This window comes from Leptonychotes weddellii, chromosome 2, assembly GCF_054177405.1.
Source record: "Leptonychotes weddellii isolate Sample4059 chromosome 2, ASM5417740v2, whole genome shotgun sequence".
NCBI lineage: Eukaryota > Metazoa > Chordata > Mammalia > Carnivora > Phocidae > Leptonychotes > Leptonychotes weddellii.
The window spans coordinates 175844555-175855135 of NC_138370.1; the positions used below are offsets into that span (position 1 = coordinate 175844555).

Consider the following 10581-nt stretch of genomic DNA (forward strand, 5'->3'; position numbering starts at 1 on the left):
CTTCAGCTGGGCACCAAAGGAGGGGTGGACTTCCCCCATCATCGTGAGCCCTGAGATGGGCAACAGCATCTTCTCAGTGGAGGGCCCCAGGCTCACTGAAGTAAGCCACTGGCTCAGGGTGAGCCACCTGGTGAAGCGACCCATACGGGCTGGCAGAGTCTGTGTTCTCTCCGTGACACCACGAGGCTTCTCCCCCAGCGGCCTTTCCTGTCCCTCCACTGCACCCCCAGCATCCGAGCTCTTGCAGGCTCAGGCTCTGGCTGCATCCTGCTGGTTCACCTTGTCCCATCCTGATGGTTCAGCTCTGGCCACACGCTGCCCCGCCCCTCTTGGCCAATTATCCCATGGGCGGCTGGGCAGAGCAGGGAAGGGGGAGGACTTACACAGCTCTTGGCCCTGGGAAAGGGTTAACCTGCCTGGACTTGCCCCTGCCAAAACACTTGGTGGGGTGTCCTCATCCTCTCTTGGACAAGAAGACTTGGGTTAGAGACAGTTCCTTCCAACTTAATTGGGGAGGAAAGAGGTAGGTCCCAGAGCAGATTACCAAATTCTACCCACTGGGTCCTTAAAAATAGCAATAGCTAACATGACCCTTTCTCTTTCCCAAATCTTAGATGCCACTGGTTTGAAACAGTATCATTATTCCATATACCACTCAGACAAAAAAACAAACCCACAATGAAGGCTGTAATAGGAGATGCCCACACAAATCTGGCCATGTATGGGCTGCAGGCTCAGTGTCCGTGAGAACCTAACCTGCCTGCGAGACGGGAGGGCAAGGAGACTCACATGTTTCCCCTGGCACACGGGGTGGAGGGTGAAAACCTCCCCGAGAATGTGCACCCATCAGCTGGCACTCAGGAAGGGTGGGGTCTGAATTCGCCCTCCCAGCTTGGAGCGGAGACCCCAGACAGGAAAGTCAAAGGAAAGTGCCCGGGCTGGAGCAAGCCCAGAGACTTCTGGAAGGACTAGCTGCGGTCTGGGTGGAAGAGGGCGGCATGGGACATCGGATGCCGAAAAGGGCAACTAGAGTCAATGGGCTGAAGTAAGCGGCTCATTCTCGGGGCCAGGAATGGATTGAGGCCCTTGTCCGATGTTTGCCCCACTGCAGACACTGTCACGATAATCCCAGACCCCAGGTTAAGGGGCTTGTCCAAAGTCTTAGGGCGGAGTGGCATCTGGCTGTAGGGTCGGTCCTCCCCACCACCCAGGACAGTTGGTAAAGGAGTCCCATAAAGGCACATGGATGCTAAAGACCGTCTGGGTGGATGGCCTAGCAGGGGAGGGACTGGCCCAGGTGACTGCTGGGATGTGGACCCAGGTGTCTAGCTGGCATTGTCCCCAGGGCCCAGGGCGCGAGCACACCAGGGGCTGGACTGCAGCTGTGGGCTGTGACAAGTGGCTGGCCGGCAGATGTGTGCACATCTGGACGGCAGAGTCAGCACCTGCTGAGCTCCATGAAGGTGGTGCTTCAAAGGCGTTGGCTAAATCCCCAAACAGTCCTGGTCCTGGGAAGAGAGAGAGGCTCTGGGCAGACAGTGAGCAGGGGGCTCTGGGGCCACACTTCCCTCACCTTGGGACCAGGGTCCTGGGCTTCCCTCCTCCCAGGCCCCTCGAATTCCTGCCCAGATGGCTGTGGGCGATGCAGGCAGGGGCTGGGGAGAGCGGGAAGGAGTCCTCCCACACCCCCAGCAGTCAGGTCATGGAGGCGGGGCTGTCTGCACTGGACTGCCCGCCCCTGCCCCCACATTGCCTTTGCCCCTTCATCTAGAGAAGAGGGGGGCTCACCCCTGCGATATTTTATGTCACCGCTGGGTTGGTCTGTTGCCCCCTTTGATGAGCTGAGTGACGGCCTGCCACATTTCACTGAGGACCCTGGCGCCAGGCTCCCTGCCCGGATCTGCGGGAGCAACCAGGAGGGGGCTTCTCCTTAGGGCGCAGAGGGAGACCCTGCTCAGGGGTGAGGAGCCGCCAAGGACATCCAGAGCCGCCTGCCCTTCCTGGTACCTAAACATCCCCCACAGACAATTCTCCTACACCCACGGCCTGGCTCCGTGGGGGGATGGGGTCACTCCCTCCTCCCTCCTGGGACAGAGGAGTGACTTGGCCCCGTTCACTGCCCGCTGGGGTGAGCACGAGGGCCAGGGCCCACCTGGCCCCCAGACCCGCCCTGTCCAGAAAGAGGGGTTTTCAGGCAGGATCAGCAGGGGCCTTGGAGGTCAGCTCCCAGGGGCCTCGGTGCCAGAAGGGAGACCGAGGCCCAGTGGGGGCGCCGGGCCCTGGGGGCGGGCCCTGGGCCGGAAGCTGGCAGCTCGGCTCGGTCCCTCCCGCCCGCACCCCTCCGCGCTGAGTCTGGGCTGCGCTGTAACCCGACTCCGCGCTCACGCTCCTGGGGGGCGGGAGCCCAGCGGCCTTCGCCCCGCGGCCCGAGTGCCGAGTGCCACATCACTGCGCCGCCGCCCGCCCGCCGCCCACCATGCGGCCCCCGCCGCCGCCCTTGCTGCTGCTCGCCGCGCTGGCCGCCGCCGCCGCCGGGCCGGGGTGCCCGCTTGCTCGGGGACCCGCCGGTAAGGCCCACCACCGCGCGCCCCGTGCCGGGAACTGGCCCCTCCCCCGCCCCCCAGCGACCCCTGGCCCCGGAGCACGTCCCCAAGCGCGTGCCAGTGACCTTGGAACTCGTGGTCCGCTGGGAGGGGGGCACTGGGCTCTCGGGGTACAGGGAGGCTGGACCCCAGGGCGGAGCGCAGCAGGTAGCTGGGCAGCAGAGGGGCACCGTGCCCTGCCCAGGGGAGTCCTCCTCGGGGCAGGGCACAGAGGGTGGGGCGGCCTGCTGGTGGGGTCTGAGGGAGCAGGTGCCAGGACTTCGCAGGGGACAGGCCGTCCGGGGTCCCTGTTCCTCCCAGGAAGGGGGCAGCCTGTGGGCGGCAGCAAACGCTTGACCCCTCCCTGCCACCTCAGGCCAGTGATGTGGACAGCAGTATCTCCAGCAATGGGCTCTGAGAGCCTGGGAGGGGCACGTCCCCTGGGAGGGGGCGTGGTCGCCTGGGGAGGGAGTGGGTGTGCCTGGAGGGCTCTGGGACAGGGGGACGGGTGCGTCTGCCTGTGTGATCTCACCTGCGAGTGTGGGGTGAGGGGTGGAGGCAGGGACCTGGGGTCCTGGGCTCTGGCCCCTCCTGGAGCGGGCTTCAGTTTCCCCTCATATTCAGAGTTGGAGGTGCATCTAGTCCCCTGTCCTCAGGGTCCTTATCAGCGGCAGACATCTCCGTCCCCTTGGGCACAGGAGTCTGGGCATCTCTCGAGGGCTGGGGTTTGTGGATACCCGAGAAGGTGCTGGCACAGCCAAGTCCATGTGCCAGGAGCAAAATGCCCCTCTCAAATGTGCCAATGCCAATCTTTCCTTTTCTTCCGTCTCCGTCTGGGTTTTCGCCACCCCCCTCTGGCCCTCGCCCTCACCCCTTTCCTCCTCTCCATTGCTGCAGAAAGGCCCAGGCAGAGTGTGCGCATGTGTGTGTGTGCAAACGTGTGCACAGGTGTGCCGGCAGGATGTGGATAGGACTTGCACTGTGCCGTGGTTGGACTGACCCCTGGACCTCTGAGACCCCAGGAAATGTCTAGAATCATAGGCTTGTCGGGGACCATGGCCCCCTCCTCCAAGAAGTCCTCCCTGACCTGTCCTTTTCCCAGGGAGAAGTGCAGCCCCCTCCTCTGGATGCCGGCACAGACCACTCCTTCCTCACTTTGAGGAATGGGGGGAGGTGGGGGGGGGGAGCTCTGGCTGAAGCCCTGAGGCGGCACCGGTGACTGTTTCCAGGAGAAATCCTTGCTCCAGTCCGATCTTCACTCTGGACAGAGGACCATGTGTGCAGTCCTTGGAAGCCGAATGGCTTTTCCAGAAGGCAGGCTGGCGCGGGGCGGGGACCGGGCAGTTTGCGTCCAGGCTGCTCTACCTGATGCCTGTATCCGTGTCCCCACTGTACCCGTCCTGGAGCCTCAGAGCAAGCCTGGGCCCTCCCCTCCGCCCTTGTCCCTTGCCTTATTCCAGGCCTCCACGGGGAGCCTGTGGGCTGAGGCAGTGTTCATGCTCCGAGGGGCCAGGCGGGTCTGGGTTCAAATCCTGAGTCCTCTTCTCTGCTGTGTAGCCTTGGGCAGATGGCCCAACCTCTCTGGCCTCATTCAGGTTTCTTGTCTGTTAGAAGAGTCCTTGGCCAGAACCAACAACCTAACCTCGGCTGAAGAGGGAGGGAGGGAGGGAGCGGGGGGAGCCGGCCAGCCCCAGGTCAGCCTGGGTCCCTCGCTGAAGACGTGCTGACACCTTGTGGTCACTTAGTGGAACGGGCACGTGCGGGCTGCCGAGGAGCAGCCTTGGATGGGCGCCTGCCCCGTGATAATTTTGCATTTTCTAGTGGGCACACTAAAGAGGACGCAAGACGCAGGTGACATTCACCTGAACAACCCATTTTATTTAAGCCAATATCTTGTTTCAGCGTGTTGTCACCCATCTAAAAACTACGAATGAGGTATTTTACGTTCTTTTTTTTACACCAAGCCTGAGATTTGGTTGAGGATGTTGCCTGTGCAGCAGGTGTGGGCAGGGACTCGCCGCTTCGAGTGCTCAGTGCGGCCAGAGGGCCCGCTCCTCCCTTGACCCCACCCCAGCCCTGAGCTCCCCGAAGGCGCACACTGGGGCTGGCCTCTCGTCATGGCTGGAATTGTGTCCCCAGAAAGAAATGTTGGAGTCCCCACACCTGTGGCTGTGACTTTACTGGGAAGGGGGCTTCGCAGGCAGTCAGAGCATGAGGGAGCCACACCGGCTCGGGGCCGCCCTAAATCCAGCGATGGGTGTGCTTAGGAGAGGAACAAATTGGGACACAGACCCACCAGGAAGGGCAGGTGACGGTGGGGGTGCAGCCACAGGCCCAGGGTTGTCGAGAGCCCAGAGGCTGGGAGAGGCGGGGAGGACCCTCCCCCAGGTCCCGCGGAAGGGTCCGGCCTGCCAGCCCCTGATTCCAGCGGTGCGGGACGTTCGGCGTCTGTCTACCAGCTTGCGGAGCTTTGTCATAGCGGCCCCAGGACGCACGTCTCCCACCTGGCTGGCTCCCGCGCCCACGCCAGCAGGTGCCGCCCACAAGTCCTGCCCACAAGCATGGGGGTCACGATGGGCAGCCCTCCTTCTGCCCGTGTGACCCAACTACCATCCGTGGAGCCCTTACTGGGCCCCCCCACACGATGGGCTCTGTTGTCACCCCTTTGCACAAAAGAGGAAACTGAGGCCCGAATTTCAGTTTCTTCCTCTGCAGATCGAAGCCCCTCAAAACCAGGAGGGATCCCTTCACATCCACTCAAAATCCAGCCCCCTCGTGTGGCACCTGGTAACTTTGTGGGGGCAGATGTGGGGGTCGCTGGTCCACTCCCAGTTTCCTCGCTGCGTGTTTTCCTGAGGCCGCGGGGGTCCTGCGCCCCGGGAGTCCTTCCGCTCCCTGTGCGTGCCAAGAGTCTGAACAAGTCTGCAGACTCGCCCACTGCCGCTCGGCACGGGCATACGGCGAGTGCACTCCGGGCACACGGATGCAGGCGTGGGCAGAGCAGCCAGGGGCCCTTGAGGGTCCGTGAGGCCTCGGGCTCCTGAGCGGACCTTCTGAGTCACAGCATCTGCCCCTGGGCGAGCTCACACGGGCAGGGAGTCAGCCGAGCGCGCATCCCGGGGTACAGCAGTCAGCGTCGTGCACGGGACCCTGCACGGATCTGATGCTTTTACCCGTTCTCCTGGTGTTAACTCGGTGCCTTTAGCTACAGAGACAGCCAGATAACCGCACACTGTCCCAAGCAGGGTCCTGGGTCGGTTTCCTCTTCTTTCCTTTTTTCCCTCAAGTATTGGTTCAGCCCGTCACGCCTCTCATTCTGCAGACGGCGGTGGGCACGGGTCAGGGAACACGTTAGACCACGAAGACTTTGGAGTGTCCGGTGGGTGCCCAGAAATGCCCTCCCCTGCCTGCTGAGGGGAGCAGGTGGTTTTTGCTGCTCGGGGTCCTCGAGCTCGCTCACCACCAGTGCACTGTTCCCAGCACGCGAAGTGGGCACGGTGGGCACCCTGCAGCCCTCTGCTGCATTAGAGCCAGCAAAATTTAGGAAAATTATTTAGGAAAATTACTTAAGGATAATTATTCTCTGGCCTGTTGCTTTTCCCAAGTGGTGCCAGCCACTTAGGACAGCCTGGAACCCTTGGCTCATTGTCTTAGGGGTGTTATAAAACAGGACCGGTAACGGAGCTATTATTTATGGGCCATCTACCCCGAGCCACGTCCTGTGCTGGGCACTAAATGTGGGTCGTCCCACCGAACCTTCATGTTATTCCCACCACGTGATTATAGTAAACCCCACATGCAATGGGGAAAACAGAGTCCCCCTGCCGTAACCAAGGGCTGTCTAGGTCCAGTGCTGGGCATCTTCCCTGGCTCGCACTGGGCTCCCTCACCGTATTATTCGGACGAGGAGGGAGAGCGAGTCCCAGGGCAGCAGCCTGTTCCTGCAGAGTGTCTGCACACAGCCAAGCATTCACCTGGATCTCTCGGTCGCCAGTTTTGAGAGTGGAAACCAGGCGGCGAGGGGGTGCCTTGTAGTCCCCATCCCATGAGGACGCTGGGAGCCGGTCTGCTGCGGGATTGGGGGCTGTGGTTGCCTCGTCTGCAGAGGGCAAACCATGTGCAGAGGGTCCTGGAAGGGGGAGCTGCCTGGCCAGCCCTGCAGGACCAGAGCCCACTCCCACTCTGGGGGCTCCTGTTTGTTTGCTCAGGAAAGTTCTCACAGCGCCCAGATCTCATGGTGCATCGCCAGAAGCTCCCTCCCTTGGGGCTCGTGGGTCAGGTCTGGGTTTTGTGTGAGGTGACTGTATTAGAACACAGGCTTTTCCCTCTGTTTCAGCCTTCTTCTGGGCTCCCCCCTGCACCCCCTTCCCCTTTGTTTCCCACTCTTTCTGCCACCCCGCCTGCCTGTCCTCCCAGGACTCCTGCTGGGGCCAAGGCTCTAAACCTCATGCTGGTTTCCGTCCCTCTGAGTCAGCTCCTCCTTCTTGGAGCTCCCAGAGCGCCCGGACCTTCTGAAAGGTAACTTGCCGGGTGGCACTGAGTAAGGCTGGTTTTACTGGCTTTTCCCAGGGCTCTCACTGTTGGGTCTACCTGCGTGGGCCTTGAGGAGGGCCCTGGGAGCCCGTGGTTGCAAGGATAGTTTTGCATGTTGGTCCTCTTCTCCCTGATTCAGGAGATGGTGGAACGCAACTCTTGCAGAGTATTCTGGAAGGGGTGGGGGGAGCCGGGGCCCATCCGACTCTCCAGGGACTTTGAATAACGTGGGGTCAAAGTTACTGGTGGGGATAGAGCCGTTAGGCTCGTTAAATATTGGGGAATTTTGCCAGAACTAGTTCAACTGCTAGAAGCTTGGAAAGGCCCCTGCATGGGTGTTTACACCACGGTGATTGGCAAACACGGCGGGGCGGCCCCAGACTCTGGAGCCGGATGGATGCAGAGCATCCACCCCGCGCTCTGGCTGTCATTCCTTAGGCGAGTCATGGCAGCTCTCCGGGAGCCAGGCTCCTCCCCTGCGGAGCGGGGAGAAGGCTTCCATCAACACCAGAGGGTTGGGGTGCAGCTCCCTGAGACAGAGCTGGTGGGGTGTTAGCCCAGGGCCGGGTGCGTGGCCAGCACTCGGGAGGTGCTGAGCTGCCCTCGGAAGCAGCCACGCACCACCGTTAGTGTGTGTTCCCCGGACGATGGGATGACCGCGGTCCACACCCCTAACAGCACTGTCCTTTCTCTTCCCAGGTGAATGCCACGGGCCGTGGGCTGCACACAGTGGTACGATGCATGGACTTCTCTCACGTTTGCTTTGTGGGAGTGATGCGGTCCCTCCGCGCCGTCGAGCTCTTTAGAGAGCTGAACCCACAGCTCCCAAGGGGTGATTAGTAACAAGGCCCAATACTCAAATCCAAACCCCTTCTTAAACAGCAGGAAATGAGACAAAACAAAAGAGGAAGGACCCTCTATTTGTGCAGCCTGGGCTTCCCACCCTGGCTCTGTCCCAGGCTCCCCCAGAAATGCTCCTTCCAAGCATCTCTGCTCCCCTCGTCCCCATGGCTGGTTGGGGTCCGACGTGGCCGCGTGTACACAGCATGTCCGCTCTTTATCCTGTGAGCTCCCTGAGTTTCGGCTGCGTGCGGGCACCTCCAGGCAAGCCCCTTCCCCTCTGTGACATGAGGCAGGGAAAGCTGACCTCAGGGGATGAGCTTGAAGATTAGGTGGGCTCTGACAGGTCTGACGAGCTCAGAAGCAGGTACTTCTTCTCAAGTCCCCTCCTGCCAGATTTGGGCATCTGGTGTGTTCTAAGTGGAGGGACTAGACTTTTTTGAAAAGCAGGGAATATTCTCTCAATGCAAAAGCCAACGACACATATAAAATATTTTGAGCAGAGAAATGCTGAGCAGAAATCACCCTGTCCTTTTAAACTTTGAAAGGTGGCAACGTCTTGTCACTTGTACCATGAGGGAGTTGCTCCTGAGGGCACAGAGAGGGGCAGCTTGGGGATGACCGTGTACTTAGCTCCGTGCCGGAGAGGGCTGTGGGGCAGGCAAGGGCCCCCCGCCACACTGGGTTGGAGAGGTAGGAGTTAACGATCACACCAGAAAATGCCCAGTGACAGTAAAGTCCCTGGACCCGGGACACCCACCCTTGTGAGATGCAGAGCTGGGTCAGGCCGGGCTGAGCCATGGCTGTCTTCACCAGCCCTGTCCTCAACGCCCTGAGCCAGAGCTAAGCACTCCGCGATCTGCCACTTTCCTGGAGACACGAGGCATTCCCAGCCGGGTGCACCTTTGGGGACTCGTTTACCTCGGGGCTGTGAGTTTGGGAGGGTCCGCACCTGCTTCTGCAAAACCAGGGTCTGCTGGCTTCCTTCACGTCCCCTGATGGGGCAGCCCCTCGGCGAGGCTGGCTTTCCCATGCCCGTTTTGCAGCTGTTGCAGTGGGGGCCCAGAGCGGCCTGCCCCGGCTCACTCCCCAGGCCGTAGTGGAGCCTCGTTAGTCTCGGGAGCCTTGTCTGGTCCCCCGCGGGCTCTGGCTTCCTCCCGGGAGCCCTGGCCGGGGCCCCATCCCTCTGGGCCCTGGCCCCGTGGGGCTCTGCCGGGGCAGGACGGATGACCGTGTGGGTCCCGGAGGCAGCGAGTGACCCGGTGACCCCACCTGCCCCCAGCCACGTGTGTGGACATGCCGCTCCGGACCTGCAGTGACGTGGCCTACAACCAGACGACCTTCCCCACCCTGCTGGAGCACCGGTCCCGGGAGGCGGTGGAGTCCAGCTCCGAGTACATCCTGCTGAGCGTCCTGCACCACCTGCTGGAGGGCCAGTGCAACCCCGACCTGCGGCTGCTGGGCTGCGCCGTGCTGGCCCCCCGCTGCGAGGGCGGCCGGGTGCGCAGGCCCTGCAGGCACGTGTGCGAGGGGCTGCGGGCAGCCTGCCGGCCCGCCTTCGACGCCATCGACATGGCCTGGCCCTACTTCCTCGACTGCGGCCGCTACTTCGCGAGCGTGGAGGAGGGCTGCTACGACCCCCTGGAGAAGCTGCGAGGTGCGTGGGGCCCTGGGGCCGCACTGGTGCCCGGATGTTCGGAGAGGACCGCCGAGTCACGGTGGGCAAACGTGCCCCCGTATGGAGGCCTCCGGCGCCGGTGCCCGGGCCAGCCGCGACTTTACTTAACTGCAGAGGGCCACGCGTGGCCGGCGTGGGCCGCCCCGGGCAGGGCAGGACCGCACGGTCCCCGCGTGGCCCGCACTCGCGTCACGCCGCTCATGGTCCGGTCCCCGTGATCTGGCGCTGGCGCCCCCCACGGATGGGAGCTGTTAGAGGACAGGGCGGACGCTCTGGGAGGGCAAGCGGCAGCAGGAATGCCAGTGTCTGCCTGGCAGAGTCAGGCCACCGAGCGGTCTGTGCGGTCAGCAAACAGCCGCTGAGCGCCTGCTGTGTGCATGGCTCCGTGCTGGGGCCCTGAGGGCAGCGGAGCTCTGGGACCTGTCCGCGCTGGCCTCCCGGCTCGGGGCTGGTCCGGAGCTGGCGCTGGGCCCGAGGACTCTGCCACCCACAGGCCAGTGTGCAGGTGCTGCGGGCCCATGGGCGGCGCTCTGCCAGCAGATAGGAGCTGGGTGCGTGCAGAGGCAGGAGCCTGGGCCGCGGGCGCACCGGGAGAGGGCAGGGGTGCAGAGGAAGAGAACCAGACGTCCCCGTGGGGCCGAGCCCACCTGCCCTGGGAAAGCCCTAGGAGGTGGCCCAAGAGAGATTATTTTGGGCAATTCTGCCACCAAATTGCTGGTTCCGTCTGCTTTCTTCCTCCCTCAAAACCGTTTTGAGCAGAAAGAAAACCAAAGGGCAAGTGAGAGGCTCAGGGAGAAGGATTAACTGTTCACCAGCCTGCGGGAGCTGTGCCTTCTGTCTGAGACCAGAGAGGGGCGGGTGCCTGTGTCCTAGTTGGAGGGACCGCGCCAGGCCTGGAAGATCAGGGTTTGTCCGAAGGAGACCTTTTAGAGGAGACCTTTAGGGTAC

At 62.3% G+C, this 10581-nt stretch overlaps 1 protein-coding gene across 2 annotated transcripts in view; it reads left to right on the forward strand.

The window, feature by feature from the left end:
* Positions 1–2390: 2390 nt before the first annotated feature.
* Positions 2391–10581, forward strand: part of CPZ (carboxypeptidase Z) — a 22836-nt gene continuing 14645 nt past the window's right edge. Inside the window, exons 1-3 of one of the 2 annotated variants that reach the window (XM_081812699.1) lie at positions 2391–2567; positions 7815–7847; positions 9238–9612. In XM_081812699.1, the coding sequence (XP_081668825.1) occupies positions 2477–2567; positions 7815–7847; positions 9238–9612 (499 nt within the window). In that variant the 5' untranslated portion in view covers positions 2391–2476. The remainder of the gene's footprint in view (positions 2568–7814; positions 7848–9237; positions 9613–10581) is intronic. The other variant, XM_081812698.1, reaches the window with a different exon arrangement.